This window comes from Rhamphochromis longiceps, linkage group LG9 (genome assembly GCF_057381845.1).
Source record: "Rhamphochromis longiceps isolate RC_006_pf linkage group LG9, R_longiceps_female_GT1.1, whole genome shotgun sequence".
Lineage (NCBI taxonomy): Eukaryota > Metazoa > Chordata > Actinopteri > Cichliformes > Cichlidae > Rhamphochromis > Rhamphochromis longiceps.
This window is the reverse complement of record NC_140565.1, coordinates 32,182,011-32,206,893: the sequence shown is the minus strand read 5'-3', so window position 1 is coordinate 32,206,893 and position 24,883 is coordinate 32,182,011. Positions and strand designations below refer to the sequence as shown.

The window sequence follows — 24,883 nt, the reverse complement described above, 5'->3', positions numbered from 1 at the left end:
TACTCACGCAGAGAAGAACGGCTGCTGCTGCATCATCATCCTCATCATTTCTGCTACACTGGCAGGGCTAGGGGCCAGGACTCTACTCTTCGGGTTTTTGGGGGATGTTGCAACTCCGGGTCCGATAACAGGCAACCCACCCGCAGTAGATGTGCTCGATGTGAGGTCTCGCAGCAAGCTATCAAGTAGGGCGAATTTCTCGGCTTTTAACAAAATGCTATACATCACCAGGTGTTTCATCAGATTCGAGGTGTTACCTCTTTTGCACAGTATCACCTTAAAGCACTTGTTGCAGGCTGCTGAGTTTGCATCTTTTGCTGTGAAGTACAGCCAGACTTTTGACCGCTTCGCCTTGGGCATTTTTAATCTGTAGCTCTGCTCTAAAAGAATGTACATACCTGGGCCCGCCTACTATCCTCGGAAAGATAAAATGATTGGCTAGAATTCAAAGTGTATGACATCTCAGGGGGAAAAAAAGTACCGAAATAAAGTCTGGTTACTACCGTTTATGTCAGAACCGGTGCCATGATGGCACCGGTTCTGACATAAATACCGGTACCCATCCCTACCCATGATGCATTGAGTTTTTCCTTTCCAGTCACCTTTCTCACTCACTATGTGTTAATAAACCTCTCTACATTGAGTCATATCTGTTTTAAATATGTCTCTCTTCCACAGCATGTCTTTTATCCTGTCTTCCTTCTCTCACCCCAACCGGTCGCAGCAGATGGCCCTGCCCCTCCCTGAGCCTGGTTCTGCTGGAGGTTTCTTCCTGTTAAAAGGGAGTTTTTCCTTCCCACTGTCACCAAAGTGCTTGCTCATATGGGGTCACATGATTGTTGGGTTTATCTATTATTGTACAATCTACTGTACAATATAAAGCACCTTGAGGCGACTGCTGTTGTGATTTGGCGCTATATAAATAAAATTGAATTGTATTAAGAGGTTGCTGTGGACTTGTGTCCTCTTACCAGATGTTTCAGATCCTGAGGTGTCCTGTGTTTTTATGGAGAGATGTGTCTTACCGTGCAGTTTCCAGAGTGGTTCTGATGTTTTCATCCACTGGGTTCAGGGGACAGCAAAAATCCTTGTCCACTCGTTCTACCACAACAAAGACCAACTTGGAGATCAGGACCAGCGTTTCAGAAACAGGACTTCTCTGTTCAAGGATCAGATCTCAGTTGGAAATGCCTCACTCCAAGTGACAGGGGTTACAATCCAGGACCAGGGCAGATACAAGTGCCACATAAGCACCATCGAAGGAAACCAGGAGTCATTTGTTAACCTGAAAGTGAATGGTATGAAAAATATGCAGTATAACTTAAAACTATAGAGTCAAGAAGGTCTCTTGTAGGCATACAGACGTTTTTAGATCTAGTCAGGTATTACACAAAAGGCTCCCTCAGACCAATATATACTCAGGACTTGCATTTTGTGGATATATAATAATGGGTGGATAGTGCAGTGGGGCCACATGATGGGTGTGCATTCCGTTGAAGCCTACCTCGGAATAAGAAGAGATATGTAACTGAAACAATACTAGTTATGTCCCCTAGATTAACAAGGTCCATGTCAGTTGACATGGACAGGACACACTGAGAAAAGCTCCTGGAACATAAGGGATGAGAATACAGGGCTAGAAACAGCTCACTGATCCAGACCACACCACCAGGATCTACAGCAATGACATCAGTAACAGCTCCCAGAGGAGGCTGACGTTTAAATGTAATATGCAATAGAAGAAATAGCTGATCACGAACAACATGCGTTGGCTATACTGAAGCATTAGTTAACTGCAAAATGGAGTCTAATTACAGCTGTGCATCATTTTATTCTGTGCAGTGACAGAATTAAAGAATAGTTCTTTTTGTTTACAGTTCACCTTTTAAGTCTGGGAAGAGTAGATAGTGGGCCTAACTTTGGCCTTCTAATAACTAAAAACAACAACTGTTATTGAATGGTGCATACACCCTTGTCCTCAAACCCCAGTTATTGGCGAATCAAGTTTCTCTTTTGTTTTACAGCTCTGGTGCGTCAAATCATTATCCAGCAGGTAGGGAACAGACTCACCTGCAGCTCAGAGGGGATCTACCCTGAACCTCAGCTCACCTGGTCCACCAGGCCTCCATCCAGCATCACCCCCGAGAACACAAAAGTCCAACAGATTGAACAGCAGCTTTACAACATCAGCAGTTTCCTGATATTTCCACACACTGATACAGATCTGGTCTACATCTGCACAGTCAGCATACACAGGAACAACAGGAGGGCAACTTGGAGGCAGCTGAGTAAGTATTGAGTCCAAATCCACAAACTATTTACTTCTGAAATTTTCTTTCGAGAATGCAAAAAGAACAGATTATATTTCATTATGTGGAATAACCCGTCGCAAACCAGATGGGAGCAACTATAAACCAAGATTAATGGGTTAGTTAACTGAGTTTAGCTCAAGGTCAGAGTTTACAGCACTATTAAGGTGGTTAGCCCGGCTGGACACACAACATGCTATGTTCACAAATTTAATTTAACATCAGCTGGAAGGTGAGTATTTTCAAACATTTTGTTCATTTTTCCAACACATTCAGCATGTTATAAATTTTCTGCTGAAGGAAAACTTTTTATATACTCTGGTCCCTCATTTATCGCGGTAGTTAAATTTTTTACAATTACTATTGATGTTTTATGGCTGTAAAACCTCTCACTGCAAAAGGACACGGACCTTCAGAATAAAACAGGAAACTGTCACAGTTCTGGGTCAGTTTGACCCAGTATTTTGAGTTGTCATGTTTTGGTGTGTTTTTGCATTTTGGATTCTTTTCTTATGGTGATGATGATGATGATTATGAATCTATGTTTCAGTTATTCTTGTTTAGGGAGTTGTTCGTAGGTTTTGTGTTCTCATGTTTTTTGCACGTTTAGTTCTAGTTCCATGTGTCATTTTCTGTCTGTCTCTCAGTGTCGAGTCTGCGTCTTTGTGTGATGGTTTCTTGTTCCTGTTTTATTGTGAAGGTCTGCGTCTCATGTGAGTGTGTTCAGTTTTACCTCTTGTCTCGTTGATTACTCCCAGCTGTGTCTCCCACCTGTGTGTAATCTCCCTGTGTTTCTCTGTGTGCATTTAAGTCGCGTCTTCTGTCGTTGTAGTTGCTGGTCCGTCTGTGTATCAACCCTGCTTCATCTGTGTGTTTCCCTGCTGTCAACCGCCAGCTGTTTCTGTTCGTGTTCTGTAGTCAGTTTGTTCCCAGTATAGTTTAGTCTTTGTTCCGTTCACCTTTTGTCCATTTTAATTTTGTGTTTAATAAACCACCCTCACACCTTTACAAGTGCCTGCGTTTGGATCCTCCTTTATTTTCCACACGGCTCATCTCACTCGCCGTGACAGAAACTAACAGACACAGAGAACCAGACAAGACACTGAACTGAACAGACAGACTCACAAGCAGACACAGTGACACCATAGACAGAGGGAACTCAGAGCAGTAGGAGCAGGCAGGCACAAAACAAAACCCTAACGAATGGCAAACGGAACCCAAAGACATAACAGAATAAACAAGAACACAGAATATTATAAAGAAACACAAAACACTGAGTCGTCAGACTCCGGACCATGACAGAACCATGTTATAGCAAGGGACCACTGTATGTAACATGCAGAACTAATGTTATGGAAGTCACACAGGAAAGTTAGGGTTTCTTTAGGATTTATTTAGTTTATAGGATAGTGTCAGATCTTAATTAACTGAAAAGCTAAATCTTTAAACTAATAAAGTTGAAAGTTTCAGAGTTTTAGTGTGCTACTGAGATCACAAAGGCTACAATAATCATCTGATGAAGAATTGCTACACTGATTGCGTCTTCAGTACTGCGCCTTGATGAGGAGAGATCAGAAACAGCTGAGCGAAACACTTTGAGGACACCTGCTTGCAGAGGAATACAAACAATGGAGGCGTTTGACCCTCATGTCAGGCTCGCTCCTCCATTACAAACTGTCAGCACTTTCTTTGGATACGTCATCAGAGCTTTGTGCACCTATGTCCACACATTCCTGCTCCTAGTTTATTCCGTGTATTTATATTTCTCTTTCTCATAATGTGTTTTTTCTGTCTCTGCTCCTTGTCCTTTATGCGTTTCATGTGCTTTTCTGAATTCCTGTTTTCTTTGACTCATCCCTCTGGACTTTATGTAAGTTTTCATCAACTTTGCTAAAGGTCTAAGGAGCTTGGAAAGAAAAGCACCTGAACCTCTTTAAGTTGCTTGAACACATTTCATCTCTCATCTGAGAGGCTTCTTCAGTTCTAGGGTCAAATGTTCTAGGGTCAAACTGTGAACTGCCCTCTCTGTCCACTGTGAACGAGCATCTTTGAACAGAGGCGGTGACATAGATGTCCACTTCTTGATGCATGCTCAATCATCCAGGTAAGTAAAGCTCCAGAAGTTGATTCTGTTCATCTGGACGTAGCGTTTTATGGGAGAAACATTTCGTCACTCATACGAGTGACTTCTTAAGTCTCAGCTGACTGTGGGTTTCCCCAATCTTATAAACAGTACATTTGCATATGTACTGGAAGGAGGTGGAACATTTGGAGGACTGGTCCAGGAAAAACAATCTCTGCTTAAATGAGAAGAAGACGAAGGAGATGATCGTGGACTTCAGGAGGGGAAGACGTGCACACACACAAACCCATGCACATTGGAGGATCTGCAGTCGAAATAGTATCCAGCTACAAGTTCCTGGGTATATACTTAGATAGCAACCTCACCCGGGAAAAAAAGGTGATCAGGAAGGCTCACCAGAGGCTCTACTTCCTGAGGAGGCTGAAGCGCTCAGTCCTCATGTCCATTTACAGATGTGTGGTGGAGAGTATTCTGTGCTCTGGCATCAACGTGTGGCATGGACACTGCACTGTGGCAGAGAGGAAAGCTCTACAGAGGGTGGTGAACGCTACACAGAGAGTTGTCGGAGGCAGCCTCGACATACACACATCCAAATGCAGGAAGAGGGCCACCTGTATGATTAAGTACCCCACTCACCCAGCAGACACACTCTTTGTCCCGCTCCCCTCAGGCAGGAGGCTGAGGAGCATCAAATGCAAAACTACCAGACTAAGAAACGGCTTCATTCCAGAAGCTGTGAGACTTCTGAATGCATAAATGGACAAGAACTGCTATTATAGCACCTTAATCACTACTGACACTTACTGACACCGTCACTTTATCAGTGCTGGTCATCATGCCCATTTGGTGCTAAAGTATTTATCTACACCTATAGTTATACATACACGTTATACCCATACTCCATACTAGTATTAAGGTTGTTGCACTCTAGTTATAGTAGTATTTATAGTAATATTTATTGTATTGTTTTGTTACTTGTCATTTCATTTTATTTATTACTTATTACTTTAGATTTAATAATGAAGAAACAGAAATTTTTTTGCGTCTTTTCACTCCGGGACCGTGTGTCCATAATTTCGTTCCACCTCATATTAACATGTGATGCAAATGACAGTAAAGCTCCTTGAATCCCTGATTTCTTCCAGTTAATTTGCTTTGTTTTTGTCTTTGCTTGTGTTTTTCAGTTTCAGTTAAGGGTACCTACTCTGAAACAACAACAATTCCCTGCTCCAACTTAAACTCTTCACTAACCGATCTTGTCTGGAGATTCAACCACAGTCAAATAATCCTGAGTCGGACTGGGTCTGATGCCAGCTACACAGTCTCAGAGGAGTGGAAGCAGCATGTAAAGGATGTGTCAGAGTCAGGCAGCCTCACACTGCAGGACTTATCCTCAGATCAGGAGGGAACATACACGTGTGAAATCGGTGACGCTGTGGAGACACACATTACAAACACCTTTCTCAAGTTAGACAGTATTAAAGGTAAGTATTAAAGTTATTAACTGTAAAATCTGTGGAAAATAAAAACATTAGCAAACAAGCATCATGTGGGCTCTAGGTACTGTTGTTTTAAATGTATTTTTGTCTTCCAATCTGCAGACAACAGAGTCATTCCAGTGTGGCTTATCATTACTATAGTAGTAGTAGTAGTACTACTAGTAGTGCTTCTAATCTGGTACTATAAAACGAAAGGTAAAATAATCTTCTCCCTTCACTTTATTAAGAATTAACTTTTGATGTATAAGCCGTTTGTACTGATGGTTTTTCTCCTTTTTCAGATCAGAAGACAGGCAAGGAGGCGAGAAATGCAAAGAGGTGAGAAGTGACTCGGATGTAAGCCGGCAGTTTTCCTTTTTCTTTTTGTATTGGAATGCACTGAAGCAAGTCAATATATACTGTCTAATTAGTCATTTGGCAGCCTTTTTCATCACTTGAATTGAAACTTCAAAAACATATAGAGTATTATTATTTTCTGCAGAATCATTTTTAAATGTAAGTGTTAAATATTTTTAAATGTTTAAAGATCTATTTCAAAACTTGGTAAGTTGCTTACAGATGCTGACTCAAAACTAATGTTGGTGTCATAAAACCTCTTGCAATGTGCTGAGTTTCACTAAATGAAGTTGAAAATTTTTCGGAAGCAGGGCTTCTGAAAAATTGTATGGCAAAGTCAAGATAAGATCAGAACAACTGTTACGAAAGATCCATTGAGTTTTTTTGATTAGTGAACAACAATACACATGAAAGGAAAAAGTTTGAGTTTGCTAAACGTTAGCACCTTTTTGCTTGCAGAGAAAATTCTGAACCAGACAGAGAAGGCCAAGGCAAAGAGATGACCACAGCAATGCTGTGAAGGCGAAACCCCCAGGAAAGGTCCAGTTCTCTAAGGACAAATTACATTTTTTTTAAATTAAGATAATATTGTGAAACAGTCATGTGACATGTGACTTTCTTATCATGGAGACAAGAATCTACCAAAAGTAAAGCACTGTTGCCTGAATGCACCAGTGTTCAGTTTTTTTTCCCTCTCATATGTCTGAAAGCATCGTCGTTCTTTCCTGTAAATTTCAAGAAGTAACAAAGCAAGACATTCACTTCTGAACCAACTGATGTCGGGCTGTTCACACTGAAAAAAAAGAGTCAGTTCCTCACTTTAGTCCAAAATGATTAATAATGGATAAAAACATTTCACTGGAATATGATGCACACACAATGTCTACAATAGTCCAGGAGGCAAAACATCTTCACAAAGCAAAAGTAAAAGTCCAGTTCAATTCAAATGATTAGTACTAGCATACCTGGACAATGAGGAGTGTTTGTACATGCTCCTGGGTCTTTTGACCCACCGTTGTTTTCTATTATTGTGATGTATTTTGGTTGTGGTTTTCTAACGGTTTGGTTTTTGGCTCTGTTATTGTCACGCTGGGGCAGCAGTCGTGTGGTGAAGTGAGAAAAGAATCCAAAATGCAACAACACAGTACAAAACAGGAAATGAGGAACAGGGAGCAACTAAAGCCTATACTGGGTAAACTAGTAAACAAACCTGAAACTAGTGATGGCCCACTTGAAGCTGAAGCTCCGGTGCGTGTGTCACAAAAACCAACACACTGCTTCAGAAGCTCTGTGTCGAAGCTTGATTCGTTTGGCCAGAGTCACGTGATCAGTGACGTCCGAAGCTTCATTTAGAACGTGACTGCTTCGGTATCTGATTCAGTGGTTTATAAGCAGGTGAACCATTCGCGGGATTTGTGGAGTGTTTTGATGGTTACAGATAGCAAACCACTGATATTTCTATTGAGAGATTTGGAGCCAGCGAGGAAGAGAGGAGTTTCTGTTGTGTGAGAGTATTTTGAGTTCATTTTGGTCATTCGGTGGGTTTTCCAGCTTTGTGTTCTTGTTGTTTGCTTTTGTTTTGTGCGTGTTTATTTTATCTGACAACGGGAAAAACTTCAAATGTCAAAAATCTGCTTTTCATAATATAAATATCATTAAATAACTTTAGAAAGACTTCTATTTGACTCTTTACATTTAATGTTATAAAAATATATATTTTATGTTTTAAATAATTTTAAAATGTTAGTCTGCAAAATGTGCAGCAATTTAATTTATTTATTCTCTTTAGGTGATAGTTGGTGGGGCCCAGTTAGAATGTATAACTGCATCTCTACCAGTTTCTCTGCACTCCAGCCTCTTCTGTTCCATGTGAAGGGATTTTCCTTAATGCAGGAGAAATTATCTCCATGAAAAGGAACAGGTTCGGCCATCGCACAGTGGAACAAATTATCTTCTTAAATACAAATGGAAAAGGGTTACCTTAAATGCATCATGTTTTTAATTTGCAAGTTTATAAGCACTTTCCCTTTCCAGTTCACAATCAATTCTACCCCCAGGTCAAAAATATGTATAGGGAAATTTCCCTAATGTAATATTATTTATAAATACACCTGTCTAGCGATTAACTGCATAAGTACATGGAGGCAGGACCTCACAGCAGAAGCATACTCCATAATGTGTTGTACATTATTATATGTATATTATATGTAACGTGGTATTTTTCAATTATTGTATGTACCAACATCAAGAAGTCACAAGCAAAGAAAGACCAAACCACGGTGCATACTTAAACAAGGAAAGTTTACTGGTCAAAATTATTTATTAAAGTAATAAACAACATTTTTGTCACCCCAAAAAATACATGTATAAAGCAACACAACGGCGGCCCAATATCAGACAGAATTCCACTCTGTAGAGTGAGTGGGCAATCATAATGAAGCAGTTGGTTTTATTTTGTAGATTCAAGCTGCTCTTCATATTTTTGGCCACCAGATGTCACCAGAGAGGACTGTGTTGAAAAGCTTTGAGTTAATGAACCGTTTTTCAATACAAGCTTCAGAAAGCTTCATTTGGCCATCACTACCTGAAACCATAAGGACGCGGGGAGTCATGCAGGAAAGACACGGAGAAAGGAAAGTAGATAGAAATGGGGAATACCAAATCACACAGAGTGACGAGGAACACAGGCAGGCACACACTATAAATACACACAAGGTAATGAAGGAATGACACACCAGAGGGGAACACAGCTGAACCTAATTAGACACGACGAAACACAGAACTTCAAAGTAAAACAGAAAACTCACAAACTGTTTTACAAACACAAACTCAGGGACACGGACAAGGCACAAGGGGGAAGAACACAGATAGGGATAATAAAACACTGAACACCAGAACCAAATCCTAACAACTAATACAAAATCAGAAGAAAATAGAAAATAACAAACTCACCGACCCAGGACCATTCCTCAGTTTAGTCATTCCTGCCTGTGTTCCTCTGTGTCAACTCCATATTTCTTAGTCTGTGTCTTTGAATGTGTGAGTTTCTGTTATATTTTGAAGGTCAGTGTCTCAGATTATTGTATTCTTTACTTCTCTACTTAGTCTTGTGTTAGGAGACAATGCTGGTCTCTCTCTGATTCAGAGATCAGCACACTGCAGTCCTATTCTAAAGGCTGATCTAAAGAATTCCACACAACAGTTAGTTATAACCTCTGGTCTCCTCCCCCTACAGTAAACACCCCCACAATGGAAATACACTGGTACAGTGGCCAGGGGTGCCTGCATCTCTGGTCCCTTAATAATTTCCACACGGCTTGTGTGGAGAACAGGGAAATTATTTTGCTGCTATTGTTAATAATCATCATTACCATTGCATTAATAATATAATCTACAGTATTGATATTGTAGTTAGATGTTTAAACATATTGGCACCCAATTAGCCTTTATTACAGGTGCAGTTATAACCACTTTAAACTATTGAGTTGAATCTACACTGGGAAGTAATCAGGGAATGGGCAACAGGAGGGAGACACAGCTGGGGGAAATTAGGCTAACGAGACGAGACAAGGGAGGTAAAACTGAATACACTCAAATGAGACGCAGACCTTCACAATAAAACAGGAAACAAGAAAACATCACACAAGGACGCAGACACAAAGAGGCAGACAGAATATAACACATGGAACTCAAACTATGTTAAACATGAGACAAACCCCTAAACCAGAATCACTGAAAATAGGTTAATAATAATAATAATCATCATCATCATCATCATCAACAAGGCACCAGGGAAACGATACGATCCATCATTCAAAAATAAACCAAAATATAAGAACTTAAAATGCTGGGTCAAACCGACCCAGAACCGTGACAATCTCTGAAATATAAATCATGTTTAACTCAAAGTCTCTTTCACATTCTCAACTAATACTGAAACTTTTTTTTTTTACAGTTTTTACTAAATTTAGTAAATTGATTACATTCTGTTTTTGCATTGTTAATTTTCAATCATGCTTTTTCATTGTATATTATGTGCATCTTTTTTATAAACATAAATAACGTTTTAATTTCACATTGGTGTTTACCTCATTGTTCTTGTTTCATCATTGTTTCTAATTTACCTTGAATGACTTCAGAGCTTGAATCCTATAGAAGGCCAGGGACAAAGTACCCACCTACTCAAAACATGCACATCCAGTCATATTATTGTAACCTTAGCGGTCCAATACAACAATCTGAGTTAAAAATATTTTTACATCTTTCTGTGCATTTCACAGGTGGGAAGAAATGCAGTACAAATACTTTGTTTCTCACCTAAGTAGATCTTTCAAATATCTCTGCTTGAGTAAAGAAGTTGAATCAGTACTTGACCTTTTATCAGCGTATTTTAAACAGAATTATCTGTGCTTTTAAGTGCAGAATGTCTGTACTTTTGCCACCCTTGGTCTATATTAATTAGTCTATTAAAAAGTAATCCTTTATTATTTCAGCTAAAAAAAAACAACCATTTTTTTACTTTCTGTAGGCCCATCCGGACCGGGGCCCAGTTCAGCAGCGCTGCCCGGCCCCACAGTGCCCGGGACAGCCGTCGGTCATTCAAGTGACTTGAATGACCGCCAAAATGTTTCTCCCACTGAAAATGTTACATCCGGATGAACAGAATCAACTTTTGGGGGTTCATTTTACCTTTGTTAGCCACTTGGCTATGGTAGAGTAAGCAGTAGACAGATGGTTGACACTGATGTGGCTTATTGCAGTGGTCCCCAACCTTTTTTGCGCCACAGACCTGTTTATGCCCGACAATATTTTCATTGACTGGCTTTTTTGGTGTCGCGGATAAATACAACAAAATAAAACCAGTACTGGTACCGAAAAAAGAAGATTTGTTCATAACACACGTGAAAAGACCCAGGAAAACCGAGTTAACAATTAAAAACGATAACAAAATAACGCTGAAAACTGATAAAAACCCTGAAAACTACACATTTCACACCCAAGCCTCAACTCTTGTGGCCCGGTGCCAAACAACCGGTCCGGGGATTGGGGACCGCTGGCTTATTGAATGTTTTGGACCATGTTTAACATAATAATAATAATAATTAGCCATTAATTGGAAGAGATGTATTGTTGATTTGTCTGCTATTTGCATACTGTCTCTCACTATATAAAATATATAGTGTATTATTTTACTTATTTTGTATCTGTTGTATTTTATTTGTATTTTTTGTATTCTCCTTCTGCTATCTCTACCTGAGCTGAGGTAACGCACAAATTTCCCCGCGGTGGGATCAATAAAGTTTTATCTTTATGGGCAGAGGAAGGGTTCGCCAGGCCACCCAACAGACCAGGACAGGCCCTGTCTGAGCCACTCACATTCATAAATCCACTCGCGCTCACACGCTCTGCTCAGTCACACTGGCTCTGATTACTAATCACTAACTAACTACTGTAAACTACTGGAACAACTATCTCCTCAAAAATGTTTGTTAAATTAACCAAGCTTATACAGACTGTATATAACTACCAACTCTTGCCAGCTGTGACAATCAGTTATCTATTTTGGCCTCAAGTGTTCCTGACAAACAGCACAGTTTAGGTAAATGGCCTGTATTTGTATAGCGCTTTACACATTCACTCATCCACCCAGTCACACACTGACTGTAAGCTACATAGTAGCCACAGCCGCCCTGGGGCGCACTGACAGAGGCGAGGCTGCCGGACACTGGCGCCACCAGGCCTTCTGACCACCACCAGTAGTCAACGGGTCTTGCCCAAGGATACAACGACAGAGACTGTCCAAGCCAGGGCTCAAACCGGCAACCTTCCAATTACAAGACGAACTGCCAACTCTTGAGCCGCAATCGCCCCAGTAACACAAATGTAATATCCAAACTCACTATGTCATCATTTCAGAGGATTTTTAATTTGATTTATTTTCAGATAAAAGCAAAACTGAATCTGCATTAGCTGTGCCTGTACTGCATTTGACCAGACATGTCAAAAACTGCACTAACTGACATTTCAGTCTTAATATATGAAAGTCATCTATTTTTATGTATGAATGACCGTCGAAATGTTCCTGCTGTCATGAGATAAAATGCTTTCTGAAAGGAAAAACATCTGCAACTAACACCAGCAAGTAAGAGCTTATAACGTGGTGTAACCTTCCTATTAGTTTAGACAGATGGCATCGTCATATCCTCTGTGTCTGCGTGTTTGTGTGCGTGCAGAGATCAAGGCGATTGTGGGGTGAAGAGGTTACATTAAAGTGCAGTAAGAAAATCACAGTGGACACAATCTGCACACTGCATATGCAAATCCACATTTCTCCCGATACTGGCATAAATATTTTCTGTTTTATCAGTGCTGTTCAATCAAATATGCAAATAAAATGACCTTTGACCAGGATGCTGTCGTCAGGGGAGAACTACAACAGGAGCAGTCTGCCGCTCCCCGTCAGTCCAATGACCTTCTGCACCGTAATGGCTTGCATGGTTTCAAGAAATCCACGGGACTGCTGGGAGTGCGGGTGATGGGTCATATTTATAGGCCTGGACGTGCTTGTATCCATATGATATATTGTTAACGGAGTTGATTGAAGTCGTTTTTATTGGATACTGGATGGTTACTTTACAGGGCACCTCTTGTGAGAGCTGCGATGCATGCATGGAGAAACGTGAACATTCCTCTTATTTTAATAAAGTTTTGAACGATTTTAAGCTTTAACGCGGAGGGGACGATGAAGCGGTGTCTGCTTGCCCTGTCCCTCCTGAGCTTGTGGACTCTCGCAATGGAAGGTAAGAAATTTCTGCTTGTTTTTGTTTTATGGCCCAGGTCCATTCGCTTTGACTTCGTACACGATCTCTGTCGCCTTTCACAGACAATGCGGGTGGCTCCACTCCGCGGTCTACCGGTTGTCCCGGTAATTTATCCGGTGTCCAGTCTAGGAGTTTTAACACTGCCGGTGTTTCAAATTATCTGACAAAACGAAAAGCCTCGCTGAAGGAAAGAGAAATGGTTTTTCTACAGCTCATGCAGATGCGTGTCAATGTTATCTGTAAATAATGCAGAGTAACATTAATACATGTAAAAATAAATAAATAAAGGCCATCTGCCTGGATTCATTCCAGCGTGTTTCTGTGGCATAACCTATCAGCTCCCGTGGAAACTCCGGGTTCTCTGCGTACATGGTCACCCTGTCAGCTTTTTGACATTTGCTGCTGATTCTGAAAAAACCGCCCACGTTAACTAATGGTGCTGATAATTTAACCTGAATAACTGCCGCTGGACTCCGTGTCAGCTGCTATCAGAACGGGTTGTTTTTATTCCACTTCTTATGTCTCAGTGTTTCTGGGTGCAAAGAATTCCTTTATGATACGATGAATTGATGATTTTCAGCAGTTCAAAATCACACCTGTGTGTCTGACAGGGTTTCTATGAGACACACTGACTTGATGTTGATGATGAGTATGCCTCAGAGAAAGAAATCCCTTGTTTCTTTTGTCTTCTCCAGCTTCACCACAGAGATATGTGTTCTTGTTCTTCTAGTTTTAAAAAATGTTAGTGTGTAAAACTGATGAAGGAAAAAATGCATATTTGAAATAAAATGGTTGAACATATTTTCAGAGGAAGAAGTCATAAATAAACGTTTGAGCGAATTTCTGAAGTCTCGTCATGTTGCAGTATCTCTGTCAGAGAACGAGCTCGTTCAGCTAAAAGCTGTTTTTCCTGAGTTGGACCTTTCAAGTGTTACGGTTTTAAACTTTCAGATTCTGAGGAGTCCTGTAAATTTAAAACGGTGTTTATGCGTCATACAAACTCTCCAACAATCACAAATCTCTTAACCAAAATAACACTTGCTTTTTTCATCGTAACATTTAACACTAAACTGCGTGCAGCAACCCTTTTGTGCGGCTTGTTCTCATAATATTCTGTCGCCAAACCTTTGCGTTGTGAAAGAGTAAGTCTGACAAACACATGCTGCATGTCTCATTTAAACTCTGACAGAAGCTTGTTAACATCTAAATAAGGTTTTGTTGTGGTGCAGAGCATCAGTAAATCTGGCCCATGGGCACAGTTATTTCTGCCATTAACCTAATTAAAAATATATTTGCATTCCCTTTCAGAGCGCCTCAGGGGAACCACAAGATGAAGTGAATATGTAACCTAATGTGATTTCCCCCCCCAAGTATTCTCAGTCTCTGACATTGTTAGCCACAAATCAGTCCATGTCGAGCACAAATGCAGTCCTACAGCTCTTCAACACCGCTCAGATCCATGATGCATAAAACTGTGTCAAAATACGGCAAGTAATTTGATTCTGGAAGATCAGCAGTGTTTTAGATCAATGTCTGAATCTTGCAGTATACAATAAAGAATCCGGGAGCAGCAGTGTGGCTTCATGCTGAGGGAGCACAACAGATGTGATTTTTGCTTTGTGTAGAGAAGGCCAGAAAGACTTGCATTGTGTTTTGTGGATCTAGACAAAGTGTGTAATAGGGTGTTAAGTAAGGAAGTGCAGCACTGCATGAGGAAGTCAGGAGTGACAGAAATGTGAGGCTGGTGTAAGACATGTATGAGGACGGAGAGACAGTGGTTAGGTGTGCAGTAGGCGTGACAGACTGGTTCAAGGTGGGACGTTAGATTATTTTGGTGAAAGAAGAGAGCACAGGCAGGGTGTAGTGAGTAGAGATGAGTGTGAGGAGGGGTGACTTGTGACAGAAAGAGATCTCCCAATGAGATTTTCAGTGAGAGTGATGAGGATGGACAGGATTAGAATCAAGGATATCAGGTAATAGAGGACAAAGCTAGGATAAGATGGAGGCAGGTGAGCTGCTGTGGTGATCCTTAAAGAAAGAGGTCAAAATAAAAAGACAGGTTATTAGATTTCAGTGTATTGATGAGTCAGGATCTGACAGTAAATTATATATTTTATGTATATCTTGTGTAGTTCTGCACACCGTACAAGTGAGCTATGTCAGAGATTTCAGGTTTAGAAGGTGGACTAGTCGTAATAAAGAAGCCCTCAGATATATCGATAACACTAAAGAAAGCCTTCATACATATTTAATGAGGTCAGCTGCACAAAGAGCTTAGTCCTTGGACCAAATTTCCTAGCACTCTGCACCACAGCAAAACTATCTTTAGACGTCTGTCTAACACTAAAAGGCGGAAAGTAATGGTTGATGTTACATCATACAGGTCAGCTGTTACACACAGACTTCAGTTTTCAGGATATCACAGCTGTGCTTTGGATAAATGCCTCAGCAACACAATTTCTAACAGATAAGCTCACCCTTACTAAAAGAAACATATTGATCTTCAGTCTCCTCTGCTTTAGCTTGTATGCCACACTGTTTTCAGAGAAAAGCATGTGCAAAACGCTGCAAGTTTTCAGACTCATTAGTCTGCTCAAATGATTCCCAGCAGTTCAGCAACTAAAATGGCAGTTTGCTTACTCGGCAAACCACGGCAGCAGCTTTTTGACACGGTGACACTGACTGTTTCTAAATTAGGTCCTCGCACTGAAGTCAGATAAAACTGAGGCTATTGTATTTCAGAAACACTTTGTCTAACCAGATGCTTACTCTGGATGGCATTATCTTGGCCTCCAGCAAAATTGTTGCAGTCTTTGAGTTCTTTTTGAGGAGAATATGTAATTCATGCGCACATTTAACAAATACATGGGACTCTTTTTCTTGCGTTTGTCAAAGAGAGCAGTCCCACATCTATCTTTAAAGTTACAAACATCCTGTCTTAGAGTAATGCTAAAAACTAGTTTATGCATTTATTACTTCTATGCAGGACTAATTCATTGTCACGTTCTTCTAAAAGTTCATCTGGAATACTGTAGCAAGAGCACTGACAGCGACTAGGAAAAAGAATGCATATTTAGCTTGTTTTCATTGGCTCCCTGTCAATCAGGAATCACATGTAAAATTTCTCCTCACCTATAAGGTCTTGAATCAGGCCCCATCTTATCTTAAAGATCTTATAGTACCATATTACCCAATTAGAGCACTTTGTACTAACACTGCAGGCTTACATGTTGTTCGTTGAGTATCTAAAAGTAGAAGACAGGAGTAGAAGGCTAGTTTGAATCAAGGAGACAGACACTATCTCTGTCTCCTTGATCCTTGATTAAGATTAGCAAAAAGTAAAGTTTTAAGTCTAAAGCATATAGTTGGGGCTGGATCAGGTGACTCCGAATCCTCCCTCAGTTAGGCTGCAATAGGTCCAGGCTGCTAAGACATTACAATGATGCACTGAGTTTTTTTTTCTTCACTCTCTTCTCTTTATTCACTGTGTGTTTCTACATCATTTTGCTTTTAAACATTAGTCATTATTAATCCATGGCTCTCTTGCACAGTCTTTGTCCTGTCTTCCTCCATCAGTCACTGCAGATGGCTTCCCATCCCTGAGCCTGGTTCTGCTGGAGGCTTCTTTCTGTTAAAAGGGGAGTTTTTGCTCATGGGGGAGGGTCATCTGATTGTGGAGGTTTTCTCATATAAATAAGACTAAAACTAAATTGAACCCATTTTGTTTCCTCTTTTGACAGTGCAGAGAAAAAGAGGTCTTTAACACTGCCTTCCACCAGAACTACACTTGTGGTTGTGTGTTCACAGATTGTCTTCTATCTTGGATGTAAAAAAAAAGTGGTTATTTGAGTTGCTGTTGGTGTCCTATGAGCTCAAAGCAGTCTGGTCGTTTTCCTCTGGCGTCTGGCATCAACAACAACAATGCATTTTCGCCCAGAGACTGTGCACTCACTGATATGTCCTCATTTTCAGACAGGTCTCTGTAAATCCTCGTAATGGCTGTGTGGGAAGATCCCAGTAGATCCGCTCTGTATGAATCACTCAGACCAGCCTGTCTAGCACCTTTCTCCCTGAATGCTGTTGCTCATTTAAAGTAGCCATCATGTGATTTGATTGGCTGAGTAATATTTGCTTCAGGTAATTCAACAGGTGTGCAAAATCACAAAGTGCAAAATGTGTTAGGTTAGTTTAGTTCACTTTACATTTGTTTTTGTTTTGTTTTTTTGTTTTATAGCAGAAGAGACAATGAGTTCAGGCTTTTGCCTTTTAAAGAAAGATTTTAAAGAAATGTCTCCCAAACCAGGAAAGGATTTCCTTTGTCAGTGTGAAGATCTGAACATATTTGTGAAATTTTACCAGCAATACTATTAGATTCAGAAAGCTGATTACATTTAAACGTATTTTCTAATTGGTGTGTTAATTCTGCTTGCAAAATAATACAAAATAGCTTGGATGTTGTTTCTGCATTTTAAATTTGAAGCTACAGACCCTTTTGACGTTGCTCTGCCAGTTTGTCTCATTTAGCACCTTTTTCCTGTAGTTCTACATGTTTTTGTTGCTGTCTGACTGCAATAAGCTATGTTAGCAGTCAGGGATCTCACCTTCTTCAGGCATCCTGGTTGTGCATCCCCTTCAGTTCTTGTACATTATCTGTGTGCCAACCCTCAAGTGCCTTGCACAGAAATGTAAGATTTATTCATCTTCTCCTGTTTAGTTTACTGACGCTTATCAAACTGATTTAGAAAGATGCTTATTTGAAATAAAACGGGCAGATCTATTTTTAGATGAAGTCATAAATAAATGCTTGGTCTCATTTCTTAAGATGCATCATGCCAATATATTTGCTCAGAGCAGAAGCTCTTCTAGCATGCTTTTTCCCCAAATTGAACCTTTCTTGTGTTTGTCTGTTTCAGATACTGAGGAATCCTGTAATTTTATGGAGAGATGCATCTTACCATGCAGTTCCCAGATTGGGAAAGAAATCGTCATCCACTGGTTTAAGACACCAAGAGACCTTCGTGTCCACTCGTACTACCACAGCAAAAACCAGTTTGGACACCAAGACCAGTGCTTCAGAAACAGGACTTCAGTGTTCAAGGACCAGATCTCCAGTGGAAATTCCTCACTCCAGCTGACAAGTGTGGAGGTTCAGGATGAGGGCAGATATAAGTGCCACACCAGCACCATCATGGGAAACCAGGAGTCATTTGTCAACCTAAAAGTGGACGGTATGAGAAAATTGCAGTAAACATCAGCTCATTTATAAAGATTGCTCACTGCTTGTAATCTTCATTTATTTCAGCTCCAGTTAAAGAAGTCAGTCTTGATCAGGTTGAAAACTGGATCAGCTGCCGTTCAGAGGGGATCTACCCTGAACCTCAGCTCTCCTGGTCCACCAGCCCTCCATCCAACATCACCTTCACTAACACCACCACAGTTGAGAGGACTGAGCAGCTGCTTTACAACATCAGCAGTTCTCTGATGCTTTCAGCCGGTGTTTATGACCTGCTCTTTATCTGCACCATCAGCACTCGCAGGAACAGGAGGAGAGCCACTCTGCAGAGACTATGTGAGTATTTCAACCAACTGAGATTCTCAAACTTTGGTGCAGAGCAACTGTAGGTGGATCAGCTACTCAGGCCCAGTACGACATACACACAAGACGTCACTTGTGCTTTCGGTTTAAAATAACAAACTCGAGTATTGCCTGAGAAGAGCTGTGTAGTTAAGGACATGGCATCACTTGTAATAAATTCACTGTGATTATATGCATGCAGATGTTTACCTTGGATACATGTAACTGGGTCTGAATTGTGTGGGAATGTTCGGGTTAAAGTATTGGTGGGGACCCGATTGCTTAGGGCTTCCTTGTAGTTGGAGTATCTACTGTGGTTTTCGTTGTCTTTCAGCTCATATCAGTGGTCCCAGTACTGGTGTAACAATCACCTGCACCTCGCCAAACGCTTCACTCACCAACTTCAGCCTCGTCTGGAAATTCAACCAGACTCAGACCATCGTGAACCAGACTGGGACCAACTTTACCTACTCTGTGTCAGACGAGTGGAGGGAGAAGGTGAAGAATGTGTCCAAGTCAGGCAGTCTCATGCTAAAGGACTTATCTACAAAACAGGAGGGGATGTACACCTGTAAGCTCAGTAATGCTGAGGGGACTCACATTACCCACATCCACCTGAGAATAATCAAAGGTGAGATTAAGTTAACCTAAAAAGTCAGAAAATAAGTGCTGGGGGTTCTTTTTGTTTGTTTGTTTTTGCCTGTCCCGTGTGGTACTTTACCAATCAGAATTGTTGTCTGAAGGCCAGGAAAGATGCCCAACAGATTTAGTTTTTCAAGTGGAGAAAATATGGCAATGTCATATTGGTCCACTTGATTCATCTGTTTTATTATTATTATTATTATTATTATTATTATTATTATTATTATTATTATTATTATTATTATTTCTTAAGTGAGTTTTTTGGAAGTTCCCACTGCAGGGAAAACCTTTTAATGAAAAGATATCACCTTCAAACTTCTATTTGACTATTAACAATAAAAAAAAAAAATTTTGCATTAATATTAATAGTTTTTTTTGAAATGATAATGTTTCAATATTCAAAATAGGAAATCTGATCATTGATAAAGAGAAATTCAAGATTATTAAAAATAGAGCTGTCTTTCGCAATTCTTTTTGGATTGAACCTCTTTATGCTTCTGAGTATTTCAGTTAAACAATGTAATAGGGCCCTATGAGCATCTCAACCATTCTTTTTTGTGCAGCAAATGTCACATTTTTACTGATATTGTCTGTTCAATCAAAAACAACACTCAACATTTAAGTGCATACATACAAATGTATACAAGCTTTTTAACAAAACTAATTAATGAACAAAGGTAGTTTGTGTCAGGGTCGATAGCAGGGACTCAAGCGCAGAGCAGGTTGACGTTTCCAAAGTTTATTTACAACATCAGTGCAGAATATATACAGTGAAAGGGGAAATCCAGGCAGAGAGGAGGGAGAGAGAGAAAGAATACAAAACGCACAGGGACCATGACCGTTTGAGGGCATTTTACAGTTCTGTTGATTTTAAAATGTCTTCTGCACTGGAAACTGTAGAATATCAGCATCATTACTGGATTGTATTTACAAAGTTTTAAAGAAAGAGGAAAAAATATAGAAACTGTATTTTAAATGCGAAGTTTTATACTGGATTTGAACTGGATTCCTTGAGGAATTTATTAGTAGAAATTGACTCTTCTGTTTCAGGACGTCACATTAACCTTGTAGCCATTGTCACAGCTTTGGGGTCTGGAATTGTACTGATCGGCCTATTGACAACTGCTGCAATCTGCAGCACACAGAGAAGGGTAAGAGGCCTGTATTGCACTTTTCATAATTTATTAGCTTGCACCATCGAAACTGAAAAGGTAAAGCTGAATGGGCTGACTGAGTCGTTGGAGTGGGGCTCAAACACAGGACTCGGAAACACAGGTGAATAAAATAAAAAGGTGTCTCTATTAAACTGAAACAAAGTACAATATAACATGAGTAACAAAACGAGGAAAATTAAAACTTCAGCTCAGCAGGGAAAATGTACTTTGATGGAGAACACAACTGTGAGGGACAATGAGACAAAGGAGAGTGAGAAACTTACACAATATTTACACATTAGGTAACTGAGGAGATGGGAAACGCTGAGCTAGTCTGTCTGCATCATTCTGCCATCATGAGGGAAACTTTGCTGTTCATGTTGGAGTTGATGATTATTGAACTACTGTTACTAAACACATTTAAGTTAGATTCACAGAGTGAAAGGTAAATTTCAGCAGTACAACAATGATTGTGACCATGCTATAATCTAACAGCTATTTTATGTTTGTCATTGATTTGTTATTCATTACTGCAGCTCTGCTCCTGTTTGTCGTTGCAGCAACTCAATACCTGTTTTCACTGCAGCGATTTTGCTTCTTTTCATCAGTCAACGCAGAGTGTTACCAACACCAGGACCATGTCTGAGACTGCAAATCCTGAGCCTGAACCTTTGCAGCCAGAGCTATAGTGTCCTTATCCAACTGATCCAGGGGCTCAGTATCCAGAGGTCCCCAAACCAGCTGATCCAGAACCCAGGAGTCTCATGTTCCCTGTGTCAAAAGAACCAAAGACCTGCACTAAGAAGATGATCTCTAGTCATGATGGTGCCACACTGTAAATTTGGCTTTTTCTTCAACCATGTCATGAAAGTCTTACACTTTGGTGTCCTCAGAAGCTCATCTTTGGTTTTTGTAGATGATGAGGTTATGTTGGTTACATCAGGTGGACACAGCAGAATGATAATTAACATCTCCTCCAGGTCTGAAACTGTGGTCCTCAGCTGGAAAGAGGTGACAAGTCCACTCAGGGTCAAGAACAAGTTGCTGCACCAAGTGGAGAAGTTTAGGTATCTCGGGGTGTTTTTCACTCGTGAGGGCAGCAGGAGATTGTGGACATGGATGAAGTGATGCAGACGCTGCATCTGTCGGTTTAGTGAAGAGAGGGTCAAGCATGAAAGTGAAGTCATGATTCACCTGTCCATCTATGTCCCTACCCTCGCCTATGGTCATAGCTCTGAATAGTGACTCAAAGACAGAGACAAGTAGCATAAATGAACTTTCTCTGAAGGCTGGCTGGCCTCTCCCTTACAGACATGGTGAGGACTTCAGCCATCCGAAAATAATAATAATAATAATGGATACTTTATTGATCCCCATGGGGAAATTACTTGTTTTTCTCTGCATTTGACCCATTCACTCAGTGAAGCAGTGGGCAGCCCACTAAGCAGGCGCCCAGGGAGCAGTGTGTAGGGACGGTACCTTGCTCAGGGGTACCTCAGGGTAGCCGTTAAGTGGATTCGAACCGCCGACCTTCCGATCATAGGGCGACCACTTTACCTACTGAGCTATCCCTGCCCCCTGCCCCCCTCTGAGCCCTGAAACGGGCTCAGAGTAAACTTCTACACTGAAAGGAACCAGTTCAGGTGATTCGGGAAACTGGCAAAGACAAAGGATAACGAGAGGATGGGCAACAGGTGGGAACACAGTTGGAATGAATTACTCCCTAAAGAGACAGGAAGAAAAACAGAACACAGGATGAAAGACTCACTGATTTAACGAAGCAGAATATGGATCCATGTCTGTCTAATGTAATATTTTTAAGGCTGTCATGGTTTGCAAATTTAAAGTGCTGGGGTCCAAAGTGATATTTTTTATGGGGCCTCAAATTCCTCGTGGCAGAATATTTGCTGCTTTTCTTATTATTGCAGGGTTGGCAACCAAAGTAAAACTTTCTGGAACAGCGCTGCCCCCTGGTGGGTAAGGTTTTAATTACAAAATAGTTTTTCAGTTATTGAATGAGAAAGAAAGGATGGACACAGTATATCCTGTCATTTCAGTGCTGTTATAAGACATTGTGAGTTTAATTGCATTACACATTAAAACAAGTATCTCTGTGCTTCTAAGGCACTTAATGCATTTCAGCTCCACCAAAGCGCAAACTAAAATGGTAAATGATAAATGGTCTGTATTTGTATAGCTCTTTACTTGGTCCTAAGGACCCCAAAGCGCTTTACACTATACACAATCATCCACCCATTCACACACACATTCACACACAGGTGATGGCAGCTACAGTGTAGCCACAGCCGCCCTGGGGCGCACTGACAGAGGCGAGGCTGCCGGACACTGGCGCCACCGAGCCCTCTGACCACCACCACCAAACTACTGCACAGTTTGCAGCTTTAACAGCAGCCATCTGACAGTAGGGCGCTTCAACTGTGACTAACAGTTTCTTCCTTTAAAGGGAGTTTTTCCTTCCCACTATTGCCATGTACATGCTCATAGCACAACATAGTCCCTAAAATGAAGACATTTATGTGCATAAATCTAGTTGTAGTGGCCTCCTAAGATCCTACATCCTCATATGAGGACTTTACGTTTATTTTCTCACTGCACAAATTATGTATAAAGCAATAAACAACCTACTTCCTGCCAATATTCTAAAAAAAAAAAAAATTCTAAAAAAGAACAGGGATACAATTTGAAGGGGGAATTAAATTTAAAGCTTCCCTGTATCTGTATAACACTAAAGTGTGTGTGTGTGTGTGTGTGTGTGTGTGTGTGTGTGTGTGTGTGTGTGTGTGTGTGTGTGTGTGTGTGTGTGTGCGTACATGCGTGTGTGTGAATAAAAATACATGTTAATTACTAAACAGTGGAAAGGGGGTGGGATTAAATGAGTTTATGCTTCTAAGTTGTTTATGATTATTATTGCTTTGTTTTTCTTTTGTTTTGCTTTGTTTGTTTGTCCCTTTCTTCTCTGTTGTCGTACTATTTTAATACGTGTTATACACATGTTCAAAATAAAGAGTCAATGCAAATACATTCTGACTTTTCTGCACAGTATTGTTTATTCTGCTAATATTTTGCTAAACAATGACAAGGACTTTGTTTTATGCTGTAAAATGCAGCTATTGTCTCTATATTGTCCTTCAGACTTTTAGATAGTTGAAGCAAATGTTTATTACCCTTGTTTCTGGAATAAGAAAATAATTATAATGAAGGTATTAATTCTTTAATGACACTGAAAATTATGTTTTGGTTACTTTGGTATCTAATTTTTATCGTCTCTATTTTAGTATAATCTCTGTTATTTTTTCCTGTGTATTTGGATGTTCGCCTATGTGAGTGTGTTTATGCAGCTCCATTGATTATTTTGCTGTTGTTATTGGCCAGGATATCCTTGTAAGAAAGTCTCATGTACACGCATTGTTACTTGCAGTGTTTTAATTTAAAGCCGTAAGATCTCTCCATATACTCCCCTTTACTACGGAAGCGTAGAGCTGCCACCCAGGCAAAAGAAAAATACAAGTGTATCACGTTATAACGTGAAAAGTTTATTGTTCTAACAATATATCATCATGTTTGTACAATATACTTTTCACGTTTGAACAACATAATATCACGTTATTACAATATACATAATTATCAGGACACTGACAATCGTGTCGCATTGGACAGTTACACCTCCACTGTCTTGGACTACATCTGTTTCTGTGTGGACAATGTAACAACTTGGAAACGATTCCGTGTGTTCCCTAATAATCCACCCTGGATGACACACGGAGTTCAACAACTTATTCGAACAAGGAACAACGCTTTCAAAACCGGGGACCAGGAGGCATACAGTGCTGCCAGGGCCAACCTGAGAAGAGGCATCAAGACTGCCAAGCAGCAGCACAGGAGGCGTATCGAGGCCAGGTTTGAGAACAACACAAACCCAAGGCAGGTCTGGGAGGGCATCAGGGCTATCACGGACTACAAAAGAAGAACACCATCACCCTCAGCCGACAGTTCTACTCTGGCTGAGGATCTAAATCTCTTTTATGCCCGTTTTGACAGGGAGAACACCGACCCTGTCCTGTCCCCTCTCCCCTCAACCGACCCTGCTCCGGTCCTGAGCACTCATGAGCTGAGGCGTGTGTTCCGGAGCATTAACACCAGGAAGGCGGCCGGGCCGGATGGAGTGCTGGGCCGGGTGCTAAAAGACTGTGCTGCGGACCTGGCGGACGTCTTCACCTCTATATATAACACCTCGTTGTCCTGTTCACTGGTACCATCCTGTTTCAAAGCAGCAACCATCGTTCCCATCCCAAAACAGTCAAATGTCACATGTCTGAACGATTTCAGACCTGTGGCACTCACCCCCATTCCCGCCAAATGCCTGGAGAGACTGGTCATTAAACACATCAGAGCTGCTTTTCCACCATCCCTGGACTCGCACCAGTTTGCATACAGGGAGAACCG

At 40.7% G+C, this 24,883-nt stretch overlaps 1 protein-coding gene across 2 annotated transcripts; it reads left to right on the top strand.

The window, feature by feature from the left end:
- Positions 1-12,669: 12,669 nt before the first annotated feature.
- On the top strand, positions 12,670-23,233 carry LOC146662617 (CD276 antigen-like). 2 transcript variants are annotated; one of them, XM_085417545.1, is made up of 6 exons: positions 12,670-13,027; positions 17,962-18,276; positions 18,351-18,617; positions 18,958-19,254; positions 20,316-20,416; positions 21,028-23,233. In XM_085417545.1, exons 1-6 carry the CDS (start codon positions 12,970-12,972, stop codon positions 21,106-21,108), a joined length of 1,119 nt encoding a protein of 372 aa, XP_085273671.1. In that variant the 5' UTR covers positions 12,670-12,969; the 3' UTR covers positions 21,109-23,233. The 2 variants fall into 2 exon arrangements, with proteins under 2 accessions (XP_085273671.1, XP_085273670.1); XM_085417544.1 differs by having other exon boundaries at positions 20,980-23,233.
- Positions 23,234-24,883: the final 1,650 nt, after the last annotated feature.

What these genes read in the sequence shown, in the direction of transcription:
- LOC146662617 (XM_085417544.1), top strand. Translation starts at nt 12,970, where the DNA reads ATGAAGCGGTGTCTGCTTGCCCTGTCCCTCCTGAGCTTGTGGACTCTC. An exon ending in GTGGACTCTCGCAATGGAAG is followed by an intron (nt 13,028 to 17,961) that starts GTAAGAAATTTC and finishes TGTCTGTTTCAG; the next exon opens with ATACTGAGGAATCCTGTAAT. An exon ending in CCACCTGAGAATAATCAAAG is followed by an intron (nt 19,255 to 20,315) that starts GTGAGATTAAGT and finishes CTTCTGTTTCAG; the next exon opens with GACGTCACATTAACCTTGTA.